We start from the raw sequence: 23,628 nt of genomic DNA, 5'->3' as shown, positions 1-23,628 counted from the left end.
TATAATGTGCCTTGGTGTGGATATGTTGTGATTTTGTACATTTGGCATCCTGTAAGCCTGTTGAATTAGGTTTTCCAATTCATTCTTCATGTTTAAAAAATTTTCTCATTTTATTTCATTGAATAGATTGCTCATACCTTTGGTTTGTAACTCTATGCCTTTCTCTATCCCAGTAACTTCTAAATTTGGTCTTTCATGCTATCCCATAGTTCTTGGCTCATAGCTTCTTGCCATTTTTATGGTGTGGTCTACATTCTTTTCAAGATTATGTTTTGTCTTCATTGTCTGAAGTCCTGTGTTCCAGTGGTCTAATCTGTTCGTGATGCTTTAAATTGAACTTTTAATTTGTTTTATTGTTCTTTCATTTCAAGGATTTCTGTTTAGTTTTTTAAGAACCTGTATCTCCTTATTGAAGTAATCTTTTGCTTCCTGTATTTGTTTATGTACCTCTTTGTCAAAGTGATCTTTTGCTACCTGTATTTGTTCTCTTATCTCATCTTTTAGTTCATAGAGCATTTTAATTATGTACATCCTGAACTCCTTCTCTATAATTTCTTCTGCATTGCTGGCCATGGATTCTAATAATGTAGTATCTTGATCTGTTTGGGGCACTTTCTTCCTTTGTCTTTTCATATTGCTTGTGTGTCTTCCCTTCTAGTGCTCTGGATCCAAGTCATTACCGTTTTTACCCTATAGGCTTATAATGCCTCTGTAAGGTTCCAATACCTCTCCTTTGAGGTGAAGGACAATGTTAACAGATCCCAATAAAAACAATGTGAACCCTAAAAACAAATGTTTGCTATTAAGACATTTACAGTTTGATCACAATGTACAGAAATGGTGAATTCAACTATTATCTACAATAAACTCAGTAGGTTTGTAAAATGGTTTATAGTTTCTAATGGTGGACAAAGAACCTGGGGTGAGGAATAGGATGATATGCTGATGAGGTAGGAGGTGAGGATATAGAGTTATTATATCTTAGGAAGTATGAAAGAGAAATCTAATGAGGAAGATTTTGAGTAGGAGAAGAGAGAGGAAGTAATTTTGGGTAGATAAGTAAGTGGGAAGACAGAAGACACATAAAACAAACACACACACACACACACACACACACATATATATATATATATTAAGAAAAAATAAAAAATGTTAAAATAGTAGGAATTGGTGGGAAAAAATTAAAAAGACAACAAACAAACAAAGAACATACAACATATAACTGTAATATACTATTCAGATGTCCCAGTCCTCAAAATCCTAATTCATGTAAAGTACTTGGTTTCACTTATGTTGGGGATGTGAGGGTGGCAGAATAGAGAGGGAGAAGAAAAAAAAATCTTGACAGAAGAAACAGGCATTGTTTTGGTTGGAGATTAGTATCTTTCTGGATTCCTTTCCCTTCTCATCCAATAGGTGGTGCCCTCTGTTGTTAGCTGGTATCTCTGCCCTCAGGGTGGTGAAGGTAATCAGGGTGTCACTGTGCCAGGGTGGAAGCTGCTGGGGAGAGCAGGGAGTTAGAAACTGGGTACCTGGTCAGCCAGAGTTACAAACTTGGAGTTGCCCCCACTGAAGATGGTGATGAAAGTGATCCGAGATGGAAGCACTTGCTTTCAGCGATGAGGTGTCAGGTCTGGTGTGAGGAGCCAGGTGATGGTGTTGGACAAAGGAGTCAAGAGACAAGCACTGTGGCATGCAGCGTGTAGCTATCTGCTGACATCAGAATCTGTGGGAAGTTCTCATGTGCAAGCAGGCTACTGCGTGTGGAGGACTACCTCCACTGCTGCAGAGTCCCAAGATGGTGGTGACCAGGGGAGCCCCACATTGGTAGATGGGAGTCCACATGGGAGTTGTGGCTGGAGTTCCTGCGTGTGGGAAGCTGCTTGGTGTCCTGAGTGGGAGCAGAGTCTGAGATTTCTGTTCAGGTGGGTGGCCAAAAGTTCTGCATGGGTGCTGATGCCAATGGTCCTGCTCGGGTACCTGGTAGTCCTGTGCGGGCGAATAGTTGGGTGACCTACTCTGACGCTGAGGCCTGGAGCACTGGATGGGCATGGTGGCTATGATTCCTGCCTAGGAGCAGAAATATTGCTCACACAGAAGCAGTATTCTCACTACTTGAGTCCCATGTCATGGAGTGACAACAGAATGTTGCCTCCCTCTGACCCCCATCTTAGATCCTCTCCAGAATTTTTTTATTGCCCTAAAAATTATCTTTTCTCTACCTATTCATTCTTCTCTTTCATAAACTCCTGAAAACTATTAATCTTTTTTTTTCTCTGTCCATACTTTTAATTTTCCAGAAGTTCATATAATTGGAATCATACAAAATATAGTGTTTTCAGATTGGCTCCTGTTTTAGTCAGCTTTTTTGCAGCTGTGATTAAAAGTCCTGACAAGAACAATTAGAGGAGAAAAAGTTTAGGGATTAATGTCCACAGGTAGCTGGCTTCATTCCTCTTGGCTCAAGGTAAGGTAGAACATCATGGCTGAAGAGTATGGCTGAGGGAAGCAGCTCACATGATGATCAGGAGCATAGAGAGAGACTCCGCTCACCAGATACTAAGAATATACCCCAAGACATGTCCCCCCAATGACCCACACCCAACTTGCCTTCAGGGGGTTAATGACTCCATCATTTGTTAATGACTCTCATAACCCAATCATTTCTCCTCTAAACTCCTCTAAACTGGAAGCAAACCTCAGATCAGCAGAGTTTTCTTTAATCAGTTTTAGTTGCTGAGTTAATTGGTGGAACCTTGGTATGGCTCATTTTCTGGGCAGAAAATGGTAGCAGGCTGAAGCAACAGTATGGGTTATATAGGCTTTGTTTAGGGTGGGACAGGAAGGCAATTCCTGGGGTTCACTGTATTGGGTGGGGTTCAGGTGCCAGTCAGGTGCAAGTTCCTTTTGTGTTCTTTCATTCTGGCTGAAGCCTGGGATTTTGAATGACAAAATTTTGGGGAAAATGTCCTTGGACTTATTTTCCATATCCTTTAGGAGGGAACCCTTCCAAACTCATTCTGTAAAGTTAGTCTCAACCTGATACCAAAACCAGAAAAATACACATCAAGGAAAGAAAAGTTCAGCCCAATATCCCTGATGAACATAGATGTAAAAATTCTTAATAAAATCCTAGCAAATCACATACAAAAACATGTTAAAAAGATAGTGCATCATGATCAAGTGGGGTTCATCTAAGGGATGCAAGGTTGGTTCAACATATGGAAATCAATAAATGTAATTAATTACATCTATAGACTTAAAGACAAGAATCATATGATTATCTCAATAGGTGCTGAGAAAGTATTTGATAAAATACAACATCCCTTGTGCAGGTTTTCATGTGAACATGAACTTCCAACTCATTTGAGTGAAACCAAATAGCTGGATTATATGTTAAGAGTATGTTTAGTTTTGTGAGAAAATGCCAAACTATTTCCCAACATGGCTGTGCCATTTTATATTCTCATCAACAATTAATGAGTGTTTTTGGTCCATTCTTTTAACTGGGTAATTTGTCTTTTTTAGTGTTAAATTTAAGAGTATTATATATATCATGTAGACACAAAGTCCCTTACCATTTTGACTACTGGCTCCCCCCACGTTCTCTGGATCTTGATGCCACATTTGCATCACTCGTAGACACATGGAAGAAGTGTTCTGCTGTTCTAAATGCCAGGCTGTGATGGAGAACTTCAGGATTTGATCATACTCCTCCAGGCCCATCTCCAAGAGCATACTATAGCTCTTCCCTCTCTATGGATCTGCCTTCATAGATGTAAAGGTAGGAGAGACTGGCTCTTCAATCTGTATTCTTTTTACAGGTTTTTGTTTTTGTTTTTGTTTTGGCCTTCAAGTTTTTGTCCTAAGTTATTTGGGTTCCTGAAGTTTAATATTCAAAACCAGTCCTTAAAACTCAAACTCCTCCCTCGAATTATTGTCTCTGGGATCAGCTTTAAGTGTATTTTAAGGGGCTGGGGTTGTGGCTCAGCAGTAGAGGGCTCACCTAGCATGTGCAAGGCCTTGGGTTCAATCCTCAGCACCACGTAAAAATAAAATAAAAGTATGTGTATAACTACAACTATATATAGTATTTTAAAATTAAAAAGCAAGAACTTGATTCCTTTATTATCTCCTTCCCTCCTTCCCTGATGTCTCTAAGTTTGAATTGGTCCATGGCAAGGATATAAGGATATCATGCTGCAAAATTGTATCTCGCTATATAAGATGGTTGTCCAAAAGCAAACATGAGTGTCAGCAGGTGCAGCTGCATGGGTAGAAAAGCTCAGTGATAAAAGCTGGACATGGTGCTGTAAACCTGTAATCCCAGTTGCTCTGGAGGCTGAGGCAAGTTCAATGCCAGTCGGAGCAATTTATCAAGACACTGTCTTAAAAAAAATAAATAAAAAGGGCTGATGATCTAGCTCAGTGGCAAAGCACACCTATTTAATTCCCTGTACAAAACAATAAAATCAAAAACAAACAAAACAAAACCCAGTGACAGAAAGTAATCCAAGAAATCCAAGAATCATTCTGAAGTGTGAATATCAACATTGATTTGTATTCCAGTTTGGTAGTCCTGGGTCCTCTGTGGGTCCAGGGAGGTTAAAGTGTTAGAAAGGCAATTGGAAATTGAAAGGAAAGAGGGGAACTGGTGAGCAGGAAATGAAAGAGGGAGACCTGGCAGATACTCGCTTGGAGCTGACAGATAAAGGCACATCTCTCCATAGATGGAGAGAGGCAAAACAGCCTTGGGGTTTGGGGCTTTTATGGGGGAGACTCAGGAATTTCAGCCTGGTGGGGTTGGTATGAGGGAGTAGTGAGCCTTTCTCAGAAAGGCCCTTAGGCGAGAAAGTGAAAGTTTTTCTTAAAAACCCGCCATCCAGATGCTAAGCAAGGACTTTACAGAAATAGCTCAGACAAAGAGGAGAATCCTTTTTAATGATATTGTGATGTCTCATAGAACCCTAAGACCAGAAAGTAGTTAAGTCTCTGGAACAAATGGAAGCAGGAACTCAAATGTAGCCACCTCTGCCTTTTGGTTTATTAGATCACCCAGATCTCCTAGTTTTTTGCATTTCCCAGGGGCATTGAAAGAGAGCATGAACTTTCTTTTTCTTTTATTGGTATGGGGATTGAACCCAGGGTGCTTTACCACTAAGATACCTCTCAGGTCCTTTTTATTGTTTGAGAGAGGAGCTTGCCAAGTTTGCTGAGGCTGGCCTCCAAGTTGCGATCCTCCTGCCTCAGCATTCCTAGTTTTTGGGATTATAGGCATGTGCTACTGTGCCAAGCTCTGCTCTTTCTTTTAAAATTACACTTCCAAAAACAAAACCAAAACCAAATTACACTTCCAAAATTCTCAGGAAAAACCCCGCTCAGTTTCATAACTTAAGATAAATGCAAACTGACTAGGGGAGGAGAGATGATACAGCTCTAATAACACAAGCATTTCCATGGCTATGGGCAAAAAAAAAAAAAAAAAAAAAGCAGTGTATTAGCAACAACAGATCTGTTAGGTGTTATGTTCATCCAAACTGGAAATTGCTGGAAGTCTCAACTTCTTAGACCAGCACACAAACACCTTCAAAACCACCTTTCATCTATTTTTTTCTACTTTTTAATCAACTCTGAATACTTCTCTTTATTCTTTCATGCCTCTGAACCTTTGTGCATGTCTTTTGTCTGGAAGAATTTCTGCTTTGTATTTCTGCTTGGTGACTTCTAGTCATATTGTAGGTCTAGCATAGCATTTCTTCTAGAGTCCGTATCACAGTTTCTTTCTTTCTTCTCTTCTCTCTCTCTCTCCCTCTCTTTCTCCCCCCCCCCCTCCCCCACCCCACCTCTCTCCGGTACTGGGATTGAAAACAGGGTCTTAGGCATGCTAGGTGTTATGGGCCAGGCTATCTGGGCAATGACCAAACAGACTCCATTTTACCCTGAGACTCCATGTGATTAAGAAATGTTTTTCCCAGGGAACACCCTGCATCTGTACCCATCAACAGTAGCTTAGCATGACATGTTTGGCTACACAAAATGGCAATTCTTATACAATGTAAAATTGTTCTCTCTTTGGTTTCCATTTGTTTTTTGGACAATGTACTCTGTCAGTGAATCACTGGCTAGACATTAATAACCATTCTTTAACTTATATTCAAGTAGGGTCATTTTGACCCACTTCCCCTTCTGCTTGTGATCTCATGTTTGTTTATGGGTTTGAATCAAGGCAACAGCCACTTATGATTAATGTGGCTTTGGACTATTAAGGAGTACTCTAAACTGGGGAGGGGCAGTTGAAGGGTGAAGACTTGCTGCCCACCAGCTATTGGATCTGGACCACTAGCTGGTGAATAAAGATGGTTCCATCTCTTGCTTTAAGATGGACTCAGTGATTTATTGCAATCTCGCCACAACATAGGCTAATCTTCTAACCACTTAGATACATCCCCAGCCCATTTTGAAGTCTTTATTTTGAGACAGGCCTGGCTGGCTTGGAACTTGCCATCCTCCTGCCTCAGTCTTCCAAGAGGATGGGATCAGGACATGAACCACAGTGCCCAGCTGTCCCTATCACATTTGATTATTGTTACTGTGCTGTCTCCATTCTCTACCAATTGGGACACCCTAAAAGTGTACTCTGTCTTATTTATTTGGGTGGTGACTTATCTTTGGTTGCTACATCACAGAACAATAAATTGAACAATAAATTCTCACTAGTTCTTTTATTATTTTTCTCCCAGGCATAAAGTCACCTCAGTATTCCAAATCCTCAGATTATCAGGAAACTGGGAAAATAAAGGATGGTTTGATTTTATCTTTGGTCTTTGCTCATGATCTTTTATTTTAAAATTAAAATTTGATTATGTAAGTGTAATTTCACTTTGTGACCTTTCTCTTACATTAAAATAAAAATACCCTTCATGCACATAATAATGAAAATACAACCCCCACCCAATTAAAAGAGCAGAAGTGAACACTAATAAAAAGACAAGATTAAAAAAACCTCCAAATATTGAAATTTGGGGCTTAGTGTGGGAGTATGAATAATGGAGATACTGGTTCTCTTCTTGGCAGCTCTTAATTTCTATTTCTCAATCCCAATCATAAAACAGGCAATTAACCATCTCTCAGACCTTCCTCTCACCCCACTTCTTCTCTTTCTTCCCTTGCTTCCTTGCTAAAGATGGGTTGTGAGCCAGGAATAAAGAGGGGCTTTTTTTTCTTTCTTTTTTTATTGGGTACCTGCAATTAAACTCAAGGACACTTGACCACTGAACCACACCCCTAGCCCCATTTTATATTTTAATTAGAAAAAGGGTATCACTAAGTTGCTCAGCCTCTCACTTTTTCTGAGGCTGCCTTTGAACTCTATCTTCCTGACTCAGCCTCCTGAGCTCCTGGGATTCCAGGCGTGAACAAAATCGAATGTCTGATGGAGACAAAATCAAATACGACAAACATAGTTTGCTGTCATTTGTGAATTCAGGAACACAAATAAACACTTGGATTTTCTTAAAATAAAATGTACAAAGTTAACTATCGTAAATGTAAATTAATGATTAAAATTCTTCAGGTTTCAAAACTATTGTAGAGTAAGATGGTTAGACAATATTCACTGCACTTGCACTAAAATGTATCAAATTCTTACTCATAGGATTTTTAGAATGAAGTGTTTCACTCTCATCTAAATGTGGAAAAACAAAATCAATAAAAATCTATATATAGAGAGCTGGGGCTTGTAGCTTAGAGTGCTTGCCCAGCGTGCGCAAGGCCGTGGGTTTGATCTCCAACACTGAGAAAAAAAAAATCTGTATATGCTTATTAAGTATTTCCTAAGAACATAGGCTTTGATCAGTGATCTGAAACTGAAGACCAATAACCACAGCTAACCAGTAACCTTATCATCATCACTTATGAGATATTAGAGACGAAGAAGAGGAAATAATAAAAATAATAAAAAAGGCTACATTTTAAAGAAAAAAATAACTTTTAATTTTCTTTCTCTCTTTCTCTTTCTGTCGGTGCTGGGATGGGGCCCAGGGCTTCACATATGCTAGGCAAGCGCTCTACCACTGAGCTACATTCCCAGCCCAATAAAGTATTAATTTTAAAACGAAAAGGTCACTGGAAATGGCATTGCAAATGGTAATAGAAAAGAAGAAACCCAGGGATGGTGTTCCACTGTGCAGAGGAGCCTGCTCCCGGGTTCGCACAGCTGGTTTCGGGAAGGCTCCGCCTCCAGGACCCTTTTCATTGGCCTTCACCGGCCTCCGACACCCGCGCTGGCCGCCCTTCCGCACGCGCACTTGGAGCTGTCGCCTGGGTCGTCAGGTCCCCGCCTCCGAATTGCCACCTCTGATTTGCCAGTTTCTCGGGTCCGCCCCTGCGGCCCGACCAGTGTGGAAGTCGCCTCGGGTCTCCGCCCTCCCTGCCGGCAGCGAGCGGCTAACCCGGGCGGCAGCGGGGATGGCGGTCGTGGCGGTGGCCGCAGGCCGGCTGCTGAGGCTCCGAGCTGCCGCGGCGGAGGGGCGCTGGCACCGGTGGCGAGGCGATGCCGTGGCGCGGAGCTTCCTGCAGCCGGCCTCGGCCAGGAAGGATGCGGCCCAGTTGCGGCAGGTGGCTCACTTCACTTTCCAGCCCGACCCGGAGTCCCACGAGTACGGTGAGTCGGGGGCCACCCTGTCAGTCCCGCCGCCCCAGACTCCCAGGTCCGCGGGCGCTCACGAGGAGGGCCGCCTTCCTCAGGAGGAGGGGGTGTCAGTAGGCCGATCTCCTGCCTTTCAAGCTCAAACCCCGCCAGCTCTAGCACCCTCCCAGGCTCAGGGTCTGACTCCTCGCCCTGTTTTTGTTACTAAGCTTTTGAGACGCAGCCCCTGGGCACCTGCGAGATGGGCAAGAGGGCATACCACCTTCTGCAAGCGCCTGAGGTGGAGAGGTGGTGCCCAAGGAATCCTGTGTCCTCTGTCGTCCCTTCTTTCCCAGCCTGGGCCTTGGGTGCCACTCATTTTAGTCAGCAGCAGCATTTAAAAGACTTATTTATGGCTTTTGCTCGTGGTAGATAAGAGTAAGCTTCAGGACCTTGTAACTGATTTGATTTTCCCAAGGTTGCAGAACAGGTTCTTCCTTCAGTCGGGAAAATCCAGGCTTTTCAGGAGGCTGAGGCAGAAGGATTGCAAGTTTGAGGCCAGTCTGGGCAAGTTACTAACCCTGTCTCAAAATAAAATAAAAAAGACTGGGGATGTAGCTCAGTGGTAGAGCGCTTGTCTAGTATGTGCAAGGTCCCGGATTTAATCCCCATTCCCAGGAAAAAAAAAGAAAAAATGTAGGCTTTCTATTTGAATGTAGTGCCAACCTTGTGCTGGGCCGTGGTGCCGCTTAGCTAAGGAAGAGTAATTGATGTAGGTGTTGGGAGGTGGAAGCTATAGGAAGGGTTTTTGGCAAATACTTTATAGTATGACTTTTGTGCAAAACTTTTACTTTTTTTTTTTTTGAAAATTTTATGTAATTTCCTAAAGATCCAGTGTCTGTCATCGGAATATCAGGAAACTGTAAGAAAATGTTTTCCATTTTCATGTCTAATAACTTTTTTTTTTTTTTTTTTTTTGAGAGAGAGAGAGAGAGAGAGAGAGAGAGAGAGAGAGAGAATCTTTTTTTGTAGATGGACACAAACACAATGCCTTTATTTTTCTGTGGTGCTGAGAATCGAACCTGGGTCCCGCCCGTGCTAGGCTAGTGCTCTACCGTTGAGCCACAATCCCAGCCCTATGTCTAATAACTTTTTATGTGTCAAGGCTGACATTTTTGGAAGTATGTCTTTACTTGTGAATAATAAATATTAACTTTTTTTTTTTATTTTAATTTGGGACCAGGGATTGAACTCAGGGACACTTAATCAATGAGCCACATCTCCAGTCCCCCACCTTCTTTTAAAATTTTTTAGATTTGAGACAGGGTCTTGCTAAGTTGCTTAGGGTCTCCACCAAGTTGCTGAGGCTGACTTGTGATCCTCTGTCTCAACTTCTTGAGTCACTAGGATTATAGGTGTGCATCACTGCACCCAGCAAGAATAAGAATTTATTGAGTGCTTATCACTGAGAGGCAGTGAACTGAGAAATTTACACTCATCATCTCATTTGATGCTTAGGACAAACTTAAAGGGTAGGTAATGTTTTTATTCCCATTTTGCAGTTTCATTAACTGAAGTCTTGAGATAGTTTATCCAAGGTGACACAAACGTGTCGGTGGCAGCTCCAGCTTTGGAATCTAATCATTCAGATTCTAGAGGTGATATTGTAAATATTGTAAACATGGTACTAAAATGCATATAGAAAGAATTTACTAAGAGGGTATCCTAGCTTTATGAAACAGTTGATAGATGAATAGGTGAATACGAATGCTTTTCACCAACAGGATGAACCTCAATTCTGTCTTCACAGAAAGAAACTCTGACGCAATGCTTGAGAAGTAGGGCATAAATCTTCTTAATCTCCTTTCCACAGTTGTGAAATAATTAACATCTTAGTGCTGTCACATTTGTATGTTTTTATAAAAATAATACAAGCATATTACATATAATTTACATAATAGAAAAGTAAAGGGTTGCCAGGTGTGGTGGAGCACACCTATAATCCCAGCTGCGCCAGAGGCCGAGACAGGAAGATTGTGAGTTCAAAGCCAACCTCAGCAACAGTGAGGCACTAAGCAACTCAGTGGGACCCTGTCTCTAAAAAAAAAATATAAAAACGGGCTGGGGATGTGACTCAGTGGTTGAGTGCCCCTGAGTTCTCCTGGTACCAAAAGAAAAAAAAAAATAAAAGAAGAAAAGTAAAAAGTTATTTCACCATTCACTTCAGTAAATATTGCTAACATTTGGGTGCATCCTTCCAGCTTAGTGTATTTTCCATAATTGTCATCTTCATATAAATACAATTTACTTTATTTAATCAGAAACTTTTCACATACATAAGAACATATAGTTATTATAAACTTCTTTAGAACTTAGAGGATATGTACCATGGAGATACTATAATTCAAAAGTTAGAATCAGCTTATCCTAAGTTTGTTCTGTCCCTGCCACCTGTGACGTTGAGGTCATCACTTATCCCCTTTAAGCCTCAGTTTCTTGCTGGGTGTTGTAATGCATGCCTATAATCCCAGCAACTTGAAAGGCAAAGGTAGGAGGATCACAACTTAGTGAGACACCATCTCAATAAAAATAAAAAGTAGCTCAGTGGTAGAATACCCCTGGGTTTCATCCCCAGTACTGGGGTGGTGGGGAATGGGAGAATCTCAGTTTCTTTATAAGAGGTTAATAATTATATCTACTTCACAAGGCAGTTAGGAGGCTTACATAAGATAATATTTCTAAAATACTTAACATGATATTTGATAACTAAGTATTCAGTAAATGGAAACAGTAATTACCATTGTGTTTTTATTGTTACAGTTTTGCAATGTTATAAATAGTGTAAATTTAAGCATTTCTTGTATATGATTTTTATGTTTCTGAGATTATTTCTTCAGTATAGAGCCCCAGGGGTGAGATTTTTAACCCTAAAATATGAATGCTTAATAGATTTTTAAATGACTGGGTTATACCCTGTCTTTATAAGACTATTATATTGTTTCAAATATGAGAATGTATAAGAGTTTATTAGGTGTTAATGCTAAATTCACAGGTACACACATATATACTATATTCAGATTTTGTGCTAACTGCACTTTGTTTTAATTTGCATTTGTTTAATTTCTATTGAGAAATATTTTCCCATGTATTTGTTCACTAGGTTTATTTTTTCTGTGAATTGAATGTTTTGTGATTTTTTCACATTTTAAAAATTATGCTCTTAGGGGTGGGGTTGTGGCTCAGTGGTAGAGCACTTGCCTAGCAAGTTTGACCCTCAACATCACATAAAGATAAATAAAGCTATTGTGTCCATCTACAACTAAAAAATATTTTTAAAAAATTGTGCCCTTAGTATTTTTCTACCAATATTAATACTTTCTGTCATTATTGAGTAACTACTCTTTCCAGGTGTTGTGAGAGCGATCAGTCCATAATCCTCATAATAACCTTGTGAGTTACACAGTATTTTGCTCTTTTTACAGGTGAGAAAGTTGAGGCTCAGAGATGTTAGTGGCCTTCCCAAGTCTGGTAAATCGCAGGGCCTGAGCTTGAAGCCCAGTGTGCCTGACTCCAAAGCCTACATTTTAGCCTTATGTATTAAAATTTTGTATAATTAAGATATTAATGAAGATAATAACTTTTTGCCTTTTATATATGTTGCAAATCCTTTTCTTTGGTTTTTCTTTTTTGATACTAAAGATTGAATCCAGGGACGCTTTACCACTGAGCCATATTTTCACGTACTTTTTATTTTTTATTTTGAGACAGGGTCTCACTATGTTGCTCAGGGCCTGAGTTGCTGAGACTGGCCTCCCCAGCCACCAGGATTACAGGCATGTGCCACCATGTCTGATGCAAATACTTTCTTTACTTTTATTATTCGTTGGTTTTCTCTTAACATGTAAAATAGACTGCTTAATTAATTGGTGGTCAGGGTGGACTCTGAGTAGGTGACATTTGAGCTGCACAGTGAGCTTTGACAAAGAATCATCTTTGCAATGACCAGGGGGAAAATGTTTTTTCAGGAAGATGAGTCTGGTGAGCTTGTGTTGTGGTGACTGAGAAAACCATTTAGTGGGGGTGTCTTGAACAGGTTGAGGTGGACAGGTCTCTCCAAGATCAGGTGGAGACTGGATAGCCCTGTGTTGTGGGGATGAAGGTCTTCTTTCCAGGATTAGAATTTATAGGGAGCAGAATAATGTAAGTAAAGATAAGTGAGAAAGCATCGTGTTTATGTGAGGAATGGGGAGGTAGTGAGTTTATTTGCAGGAAAAACAGAAGGATTAAGAAATAAATTTTAAAGGGTAAATGGAACTTTGAAAATTCAGTCTAAAGGTTGATGGGGGGAACAGATTGCCTATCTTAAATGTACCCCATGTTATGATAGGTGCATTAATTTGGACTCAAGTTTTGCTGGGCTGTGGAAGACCATTGGGGTTTTTTGTTTTTTGTTTTTTTTTTCTGGGCAAAAAAGTGACTTTTAATGTGCTTGTGTTACATTATTAGGAAAGTTTATAGAGTCAATTAACGAATGGGAAGTAAGGAGGCTGAAAGATCAGATATTGTTGTTGTCTGTATAAGAGGATGTAATTGTGCTTGGACGGTGCTAGTGGGTTGTATGTCTTGACCATATGACCAGGTTTGTCACTGTTTTACCTGGGGGGCCTAGGGAAGGGGTATGAAATATTTTTAGCCTGAGAACCTGGAAGGATGGTAAAGTGGTGATATCATTGATACAAGTGGCAAATGCCAGAGAAGAAGCACATTTTTGGTGGGAGAGAGAGAAAGAGTGGGTGAGCATGTGAGCTTAGGAAATGTTCTTAATAAGTTACTTGAAGGAAATAATTCAAGGAATTTTCTCTAAAAAGATGAATAATAGAGACCTGGCAAGGCTTCAAAGGATCCCTCTGAAAAGAGTATCCAAAGAGGTGTGAAGTGCTTGCCAGCTGGAGGGGTCTTGCACGTGTGAAGGTCCTGAGGTGGCAGGGAGCTTAGGTGGTAGAACTGAGAGAACTCTTCAGTGGGGATACGTGGGGACAGTGGTTAATAATGGAACTGTAGAGGTGGACATGGATGGGATCAAGCAGGGCCTTGAGATCATGACAGGGAGTGTGGTCAGAAGTCTTTGTAGGGCTTTGAGCACAGGAGTAATATGATGTGGTTTGCGTTTTAGGATATTAATTGTAACAGATATTTGGGGGAATGATTTGAAGGAGTGAAAGCAGTATAAGTGAGGAAACAGTTTTTTGGAAGAGGAAAAGGTGGTAATTCTGGACATAGGCTGTAAAGTGCTGTGACCTGCAGGGCCATTAATTAATTCAGGTTCCCAGACCCGGTGGTGAGGGGATGGGAAAAATACAGACACATAAATAGAGAAAAAGCTGGGTCTCAGGGGTTGACTACTCCTTGGTAGAGAGGTAGTGATACACAATATGCTCAGCACATTTATTATATAGATATAAACATCAAAAGGATTTATTGTGAGAAAGTTCTTCAAAGTGAGCAGAACCAAGGTCATGAGTACCAGCAGCCTGATTATAATTATCAGCTTTCTCCACCCAGAACTTTCTATACCTGAACACCTGGCATCTGAACCCCAAGGTCAAGAACTGAACCCCAAGGTCAAAACCTTCTATTGAACTGGGTGTCACCATAGCAACTGAGCAGTCTCCACCCTCGCCTTCTCTCTGAGAGTTCCCAAGAGAGGTATCATCACTGTCACAGGACAGTTCAAGACCCATAGTTCAGTCACTGCTCCCAATATAACAGTGCTAGATTAAGTCATTTATTTGGAAGTAGGATTTGATGGGTTCAAAGAAGACATTAAGGATGCCCCTGGGTTTACAGCTTGGGCACCTGGGTGGAGACTAGTGTTGTTTGCTAATATGGGAAAGACTGGTATTGGGAGCAGAAATCTAGAGTTTGGTTTTGTCTTTGAGTTAGAAAAGCCCAATTCAAGTAGCGAATTGATGATTGTTGGATATAGAAGTCAGAAGCCCAGAGGAGAGATTCATATTGCAGATAACCAGCATGTATGTAGTTTAAAGATGGAGCAGAGAATAAAGCCAGCAAAAGGAAGGAATGTCCCATGGCATCATGCAAAAATTACCTGATGCTCTGATATGGGGTAACCTTGGGACCCCAGCCATAATTCTTCAACTTTAAAGTGTAGATCTTCTTAATTTTGGATTTAGGTGACCTTATTCCCCTCAAGTACTCGCTACTTTCTTCCTTTTTGTAGATATGCCATATATACTGGAACTTTAAGAGGCAATTATATTCATGCAGCTTTCATTTGCAGTTTTGGATTGTTTGGGTACTGGGGATTAAACCTAGGTGGTCTCAGGCATGCTAGGCAAGCACTGTACCACAGAACTTATCCTTAGCCCCTTCATTTATAGTTTAGTAGGTTAGTACAACATGTTATCCTACTTGGGGTAGCCATTCCAACACCCTTAGTAGGAATTAGAATGAGATAAAGGTAGATACCTGGCAAATAGAAAGTGAGTTCTGGAAAACAGGGTATCTGGAGGGCTGCAAGAAGTTTTATTAGGAAAAATAGGCAGTTTCTTAGTCATCTTCCCATTTTTCTAGTATTGAAAAGTTTTATTTATTTGACAGATAATTTCTGAATTAATAAAGAAATGATAGTAACTCTTACATATACTAATTGAAAACATTTTCATTAAGTACCAAGTAGCACAGTTTCCAATCTTTTCACCCAAAACACCTTTATCATTGAAAGGCTGCTTCAAACTTAATTTATTTAGGTTTTTAATCAAGAAATCTCAAGCTGCCAATCAGAGCTTTGAATTGGCATGAGATGACCAGATTAAACCCTTATAATATGAGTAAAAATAACTTCAAAATGTTTTGACCTGGGCTGGGATTGTGGCTCAGTGGTAGAGTGGCTTGCCTACCACACATGAGGCACTGGGTTCAATTCCCCAGTCCATATAAAAAAACTAAATAAACAAAATAAAGGTAATGTGTCCCTCTACAACTAAAAATATTTTTTTAAAAGTTTTCACCTATATATTCCAACTAAGGGCATCAGCTAGCCTCAGGCTGGTAATCACAGGTTGTAGTTCCACAAGCCAAATATCATCCACACAGCACACAGATTAAATGCCTAATAAGTATGTACAAAGTGTCATAAAATATGTGCTTTTTGTATATTCAAGGGGAGTAATGCCTAATTTCCATGGGTGTACAATGCAGCAAGGGCTATAGAAACAGATGCTATTCACTAACCTGTAAGTGAGGACCTAGCAAGGACAGTGGAAGGAACAAAAGGCCCTGTGCCCTGAAATGAAGTGGAGGCTTTGTGGACCAGGCCAAGGCCAAGAACATGAGTGGATATCTAGATGCATGGGGAGGGATCTTCAGGGCTGGAGAGGACAAGGTGAACCAAGACACTGAGCCACAAACCTGCTGACTGTTCAGAAGACAGTGGAGTGTTCGTGCTGGGTGAAGGGTAATCTAATAAGAGATGTGTAAAACAGAGAAAGGAAAACGTCCTCCAATAAGAGGACAAAATACCTTCCCTGATGGAGATGCTCCCTGTTCTCTCTGGACGTGAAGTAGCTGGGGATTACTCTGTCAGTCACCTTTGACCCCAAGGCCCTAGTCCCTTGGAATCAAATCCATGAGCAAGAATCTTTCTTCATGTAAACTGTCTTTTTCCCCAAAAGTAAAACAAAAACACAAGCAAACTAAGCAAAACTCAAAACAAAAAGAATGAGACCAAGGTTTGACTCCTCATACTTCATTTGTGTCTCAGCTGTCATGCTAGGGAGACAGGGTCTGTTTTGTCACTCACACCCATTCATTTCTGCAAGGCATCTAGATGCACATCAAGTCCTAATACAGCATCCCTCAGAACAGTAACACCACCCAGAACATAAATTTAACCCAGTACAAGGCAGCATCAATTTAAGGATCTACTATAATATTACTACTCGAACCTACCTTACTTTAACCCTTTTTCTGATTCATTTACAAAATATCTACACTCTTTAATGTTCTGAAAACATTACAGATGTTGCATTAGATTTCTCTTCTTGAGGTAGTTTAAATTTTGTGACAACAAATGTACATATTTTTCTACACTTACCATGGACGAGTAGTTATCATGAAAGGCCTACAACCAAACTAGATCATAACAAATTATCATGAAAGGCCTACAACCAAACTAGATCATAACAAATTAACAACTGTAAAAAAAAAAAAAACCGTAAAGTCATACAAAAATTAAAAACAAGCAAAAAAGAAAAGCAGGAATCTGTGTCATCAAACTAGTAGTCTAAACTTTGCCACAGATCAAAAAAAAAAAAAAAAAAAGAACCTAACTTCACTTTGTTTACCAAGCTATAGGCATTTTTATAAAATACTCAAGTAATTAACAGCTCATAAAAATTCAGGGAAATTTACAAAATTAACATCAACTCATTCTCTAGCAAATAGTTTTTCTAAAATGTGAATCCACGCAGAGGGAAGTTTGGCAAAACTGTCTGCAGGGGCCTACCTTGTGGAACAGACCCCTCTCAGGTCTGCTTCAGAGGCGCAGGATATTGGTAGACACCTGCTCCAGGTGGGCCAAGGAGCCCTGAGGGAATTCAGCTGGCTTTTTGTGTTGCACATTGATGTCCTCCAGCATCTGCTGCCAATGCCTCAGCTTTGTCAAGTGCTTCTTCTCCAGCGCATCTTTCCACTACAATTCATTCCTTAATTCTTAGACATCATCTTTGATAACTTACTCTGATTTCCAACAACTGCAACCTGTCTGTTTTTTTTTTTTTAAATTTTTATTTTTTGGTGGTGCTGAGGATTAGAACCCAGGGCCTTGTGCATCTACCAACTGAGCTATATCCCCAGTTGCAATCTGTTTTTGTAGAAAAAAGCATTCTGTCTGTCTTGCAATACCCAGCAACTTCTGAATACATCGATCAACACCAGTTTGAATTTCTTCCTGATCTGCATCATTAACATACTCCTGAATTTTGAGTGAAGCAAAGCCAGCCTCGAATGTTGACTTTAACTCGTGCACCGAGGTACTGTTAAAAGTCCTTAGAGCATCAGGCACTGCCTGAAGAAGCAAGGGCTGGCCCAGGTCCTGGTGGGAGTGGTGGGGATCCTGGAGGCTGCCCGGAGAACATACCGCCCAGTGGAGCTACAGTGTCTGGAATGACCCACTGCATCTTCCCATTTCACAATGTGATTAGTACCACACGATTTCATGGATGCCACCTATTCATCATGCTTCAATGAACGGGTCAGACAGTGTGCTAAATGTTGGAGTTTCCAAGAGGCATCTGAGGAGGAAGTGCTGATGCATAGGTCTAAATCAAACTTTAGACAGTGCAAAGGAGAACCTGTGCTGAATGTATTGGTAGACTTTGTTTTCTGAAAGACCCTAATTTTCTTTATTGTACATGTGTATTTTTGTTTGGGTTGTAACCTGCCCACTGTTAACCTTACTTATTTCTGGAGACTACCCCTTGGGCACTCTTTTGCCTCTGTGTCTTATATGCTGCAGCTTGGGAAAGGCTTCTCTACTGCAGAGGAGTAGTTATCAAAGACCTACTCCATCAGACTGCTGTTGCACATTACTTCTCCCTCCTGCCTTTCTTCTGTTGTCTGTCTTTGAATTCTGACATTGGTAGATTTTTTTTCCTATAAATTCCTTTAAATAGGTAACTTTTTTTTGTATATTAAAAAAACCTTTATTGAAGCAGCTATGTGTGCTTATTTGTTTAGTCATTTAGTGAACAAATATTTATCAAGCACCTACTACCTGCCAGGTCTTGCAGATATAGCTCTAATCAAAAACTGTTAAGAATTTGACATTCTGCTGACATACTACTTTTTTAACAGAAACCAGGATGATGTGGTTATTCATGATCTTCTTAAAATACTTTCAGTGAATCAGTTGATCCCAACCACAGAGCCCAGTTTTACCACTATGTGGCCATTAACTCACATCCTTGCCTTGGAAGAAACTGTGCTGCTGTATTGTTTTGGTTTTGTTGTAACTTTTTGTCTTGAAAAAGAATTATCTGTTTTGAAACTTGTCAGCCATTTATTAACATTTATAATTTGACATTTGCATTTAGTAATTTCTTAGTATTATGCTTTTTTTTTTTTCAGGGCTGGGGATCAAACACAGGAACTTGCGCATGCAAGGCAAGCACTCACCACTGAGCAACATCCCTATCCCCTCTTTCTTTCTTTCTTTCTTTCTTTCTTTCTTTCTTTCTTTCTTTCTTTCTTTCTTTCTTTCTTTCTTTCTTTCTTTCTTTCTTTCTTTCTTTCCCTCCCTCCCTCCCTCCCTCCCTCCCTCCCTCCCTTCTTTCCCTCCCTCCCTCCCTCCCTCCCTCCCTCCCTCCCTCTCTCTCTCTCTCTCTCTCTCTTTCTTTCTTTCTTTCTTTCTTTCTTTCTTTCTTTCTTTCTTTCTTTCTTTCTTTCTATAAAAATCTTACCAGTGGTACAGCTTTCCTTAGCTTGTGCTGGGCTTATCTAATTAGGGAATAAAGGCATATTCTATGGGTGGTCTTTGGTGTAACCTCAAATACATAATTCTCAAGAAAACACACATTTAAAAATATTTTACCTATGAATAATATGAATTCTTCCTGTTCCATCCAAAAATCATGCTACAACTTGAAAAAGAATGGGTAGTTGATGTTACTATATTAAAATTGGCATTTATAACTTGTAAAAGCATTGAGTAGATGAGTAATAAATCCCAAACCCTAAAATTTTAAATCCATTTGGTAAAAATTTTCAGTAGTGAAAGCATAGTTTGTGTGCTCACGTGAAATATAAATTCCCCTTATTTGTATGTTATCCCATATAAGTGCATTCTTTGTGATATCAAGCAATGCTTTCCAGACTTACTTTGTGTGAGTTTTATTGTTAAAAGTTTTTGCTTTTTTTTTTTCTGCTAAAGTCTTGCAGAGCTGCAATGCAATAAGAGGAATTAGTGGGCACTGACTGATACAGCATTTTCCTAACATGCATGAGGCCCTGTGTTCAATCCCCAGCAATGCAAAAGAGAGAGAGAGAGAAAGAAAAATAAAAAAGTCTTGGGGGCATTCAGTAAGCAGACTTAAAAATTCAGACCAGCTTAGATGATGAGGCATTTTAATTCTCCTGTGGCTAACTATGAAAATCCTAGCAGACAAATATAAATATTGCTCTTTGAAATGAATGACACAGGAGAAAGAATGGGGGATTTTATTGTGAGTAGGAGGAAATTTTACCCTAAACTGTTATCGTCTGATGCTGAGCACCAATAAATACTGTAGGAATATTCATAGAGTAGCCAAGAATTTGAGAAAATTGTCTATAAAGAGATAAAGTCTTAGCCTGGTGAAAAAATCAACTGTGATGTAATCGTGGACACATGGTGTGGTTGTGTTTCCTTGGACAAAGATGACATATCAGTGATTTGCTGAGTAAATTCATCTCCACCAGAAATAAAAGTATGAATAGACTATTATTCTGGGCACAGAGGGCAACGGGGCATATCTCATAAGAGATTGGCAAGACCTGAAGCATGGGCCTCAGCACTGTTTAAAAGATCAGAGAGACATGTCAGAGGATAGTGGAAGAACTGAGGATTTATAGGTCAGAGCTGGCTGTGGAGCTGGGCTGGGCTAGGGAAGAAGTTGGGCTTTCAGGAAGAGGTTAAGTGACCAGTGTTCCATGGTCAGAGGGTGAAAGGCAACAGCAGTAGCTGTTATGACCCATACTGGGAATTACGCCTTAACTTTTGGAACACATTGGTTGGGTGGCTGAAGAGCATGGAGGTTAGATGGACATTGGCCAGGGTAAGCAGCAGGTTAAGGTGGCCACCACTGGATAGACCAAGGTAGGACTGGGCCTCTGGATCAGGAGATTCATGAAGGAGTCTGTCTGTGCTCTGAATAGTGCTTTTGGAGAGGAGTTGAACTTCAGTTCTAGGGCACCTTGTGACATCTAGGCCTCAGTCAAAGAAGTCATGATGTTTCTGAATTGCAACATTTGGAACTTTACCAGTTAAACCATTTATAATAATGCTAATGTCAAATGGAAGGACATGGACAAAGTCCAGAATTTAACAATAAATAGCTAACATTTCTTCAGCACTCACTGTGCCAGGTACTGTTCTGAGTGTTTTATGTATTTGCTCCATTTACTCCTCCCAAAAATCTATTCAGGGAGACAGGTATTGACTTGCAGAGATTCTGCTAGCAATGAGATAGTAGGAAGGACGTGTGTTAAGGTCTGTAAACAAGTCAAAATAACACCTGGTATTTTGCCAGGAGAATGTTAGAGTTCATAAACAAGACTGGATGGTGCCTGGCAAAATGCCAGAGGGAGTGGTTTGAGAAGTAACAAAAGCGAGCCATTAAATGTGGAGATTCCTTATTGGTTGACTGATGTATCTAGTTTATGCTAATTAAGATAAGCTGTGCAAAATGTATAAATACCTCTGTTGTCCTACAATAAATGGCTCCTACTCCTGCTGTATCAATCTACACAAGTTAATTCGTCAACCCCCCGATTATTCTGCTGCAGCCAGACTGCAGCAGGCATGGGATTATGTTGTTCTGAATACTAGTAGTTCTGGGTACCTAAATTTATTTGTGGGTAGCCTGCCTTGGCATATTTAACACATGCCACTGGTCCTGTGTATTCCTTATGGTTGGGATTCCTAACATCTGTCTAGGGTGAGACTGCTTACACTCTGGCTCTCAATCTCACCTTAAGGTTCCGTAGGTTTTATTGTCTATGTACATTTAGTTGCTTGATTATATTCCCTCTTTATTTTAAAAAATTGTTTATAAATTATTTGGTATTGGTAAGTTTTACCTCATCAACCAGCTTCTGAAGATTTTTATTGCTTTTTTATATCCCACAGCCCAAGCATCCTTGTAAATAATCCAGTAAATTCACATGATATATTCTGTGCCTTTCTTTCTATCTGGATTTTAATTATATTGTAGTCATTTGTTAAGAAACTGGTTATTTTTACATATTTTACAATGTCTAAATAGTCTATTTTTTGTTTTCCACAGGCCAAACTCAAAAAATGAATCTTTTTCAGTCAATAACAAGCGCCTTGGATAACTCACTGGCTAAAGATCCTACTGCAGGTAACGTTGATCTACGTTCAATTGTGGTAGTTGCTTATGCCAGAATTAAAAATTTGCTTGAAAAATTTGTATGGAGCTCAAAGGTTAACATTGTAGATATTAACCAAAAATTTTTGAAAGACCTGATCAAATATATAGGACTGAAGAACCAAACTGCACTATTAGCACATGTTTGTATCCACTCATTACTACTTCTCATGTATGTCGACAGTAGGTCAGTTTTCATAGTATATATGGTCCTAATATTATAGTAATTTCTTCTGGATTAATATCTACTATGTACTTCTGTTTCTCTAATGTATAGGAAAAAAAACAGATAAAACCAGGTCATTCAGATACAAATTTATAAATGAAGATTTGATTTCTATACTTTTTGACTTTTTTCCATTCATTCAACTTGTAATATTTCTTTTAGAAATAATTTTAGTATTTATACATAATTTTATAAGCAATTTCATTTTTATCTTATTAATGATTGATATAAAAAGTTGTCCTTCTGTGTTTTCTAGATTTGGTTGGATTTACTTCACATACACACACTCTCGCTTTACTATACCTTGGGCTTCCCCTTGAGAATCCTTTTTTTCTGATACTGAGGACTGAACTCAGGGGCCTTTACCATTGAGTTACATCCCCAGTCCTTCCTATTTTTTATTTTGGGACAGTGTCTCCCTAAGCTGCTGAGGGTCTTGCTAAATTGCTGAGGCTGGCCTTGAATTTGCAACCTGAATCACTGGGATTATAGATGTGGGCCACCTGGTCCACTTGTGAATCCTTTGTTTTAAAGTTAAGTGAAGTGAAAAACAGATAATTTCTTTTTTTTGGAAGGAAGTGAGAGCTAGACTAGAAAATTACTAGACCTTGATTTGTTTTGAATGTTATTTGAGAATGATAGAACTAGATGAGTGAATGTAGAATAGGGTGACTTATTTTCTTGAGGTCCATAAAACTCTCGGGTGCATTCATGGGACTAGAGTTGGGCTCTCTGAATACTCCTTAATTTATTCTTGCCTTACTAAAAGGCTCCTCTCAGTTTCCACTGACCCCATTCTTTCCTCTGCTGCTGTGTTCTACCATACTTGCTTCCTGTCTGTTTACACAGTCTAAGTCCCTTTTTATTTGAGACCCTTCTGTTAGCTTGGAATTCTCCTCCTTCAGCTCCTCGGAGGGCTGACTCTTACTGTACACTATGTTTAAGAAAACCACAGACCTGGGAACTGGGACTGTGAGTCACAGTTCTGGCTGGCTTATTGACTTGGCAAGTCACTCTACTACTCCTCTGGCCTCGTTTCTTCCTGGGTAAAACAAGATGAGATTCAGGATCAGTGGTTCTGTCTCTGCAGGGAGTTCTTTCCACCCATACTCTGCTTCCCATGCCTTTATCAGTGTCTGGAGACAGTTTTGGTTGTCACAGCTATGTGTTTGATGGGCAGCTGTCATCAAGTGGGTAGAGACCAGGATTCTGCTGTATGTCTACAATGCACAGGAAAAGTCCCCCCAACAAAAGATTTATCTAGTCCAAATTATTAATAATATCCACGTTGAGAGACCTTGAGCTAGATCTTCAGTCCATTTCTGTTTAATGATTTAAAATATAAACATTTTAATTGCTTATTTCTCATGATTAGTTTTACTTGGGGATCACTAAAGAAAATGACTTCTTTAATTTTTTTTTTTTCAGTAATATTTGGCGAAGACGTTGCTTTTGGTGGAGTCTTCAGATGCACTGTTGGCTTGCGAGACAAGTATGGTAAGTTAATATCTATGTGAATAGTATTCCCGTAGGACTTTTACTTCAAGATAAAAACAAAACAAAACAAAACAAACAAAAAAACCCCACAAAGTATACTTTGTTAAATT

General features: G+C 39.8%; 1 protein-coding gene and 1 pseudogene across 2 annotated transcripts in view; one reads left to right on the top strand and one right to left on the bottom strand.

The window, feature by feature from the left end:
- Positions 1-8,363: 8,363 nt before the first annotated feature.
- The window catches only part of Bckdhb (branched chain keto acid dehydrogenase E1 subunit beta), a 190,943-nt gene continuing 175,678 nt past the window's right edge, over positions 8,364-23,628 (top strand). Inside the window, exons 1-3 of one of the 2 annotated variants that reach the window (XM_078019698.1) lie at positions 8,364-8,662; positions 21,691-21,768; positions 23,450-23,518. In XM_078019698.1, the coding sequence (XP_077875824.1) occupies positions 8,467-8,662; positions 21,691-21,768; positions 23,450-23,518 (343 nt within the window). In that variant the 5' untranslated portion in view covers positions 8,364-8,466. The remainder of the gene's footprint in view (positions 8,663-21,690; positions 21,769-23,449; positions 23,519-23,628) is intronic. The other variant, XM_078019699.1, reaches the window with a different exon arrangement.
- On the bottom strand, positions 17,173-17,826 carry LOC101959422 (mediator of RNA polymerase II transcription subunit 28 pseudogene; annotated as a pseudogene).

This window comes from Ictidomys tridecemlineatus, chromosome 8, assembly GCF_052094955.1.
Source record: "Ictidomys tridecemlineatus isolate mIctTri1 chromosome 8, mIctTri1.hap1, whole genome shotgun sequence".
Taxonomy (NCBI): domain Eukaryota; kingdom Metazoa; phylum Chordata; class Mammalia; order Rodentia; family Sciuridae; genus Ictidomys; species Ictidomys tridecemlineatus.
The sequence above is the reverse complement of the archived record's forward strand: the minus strand, read 5'-3'. Positions and strand labels throughout refer to the sequence as shown.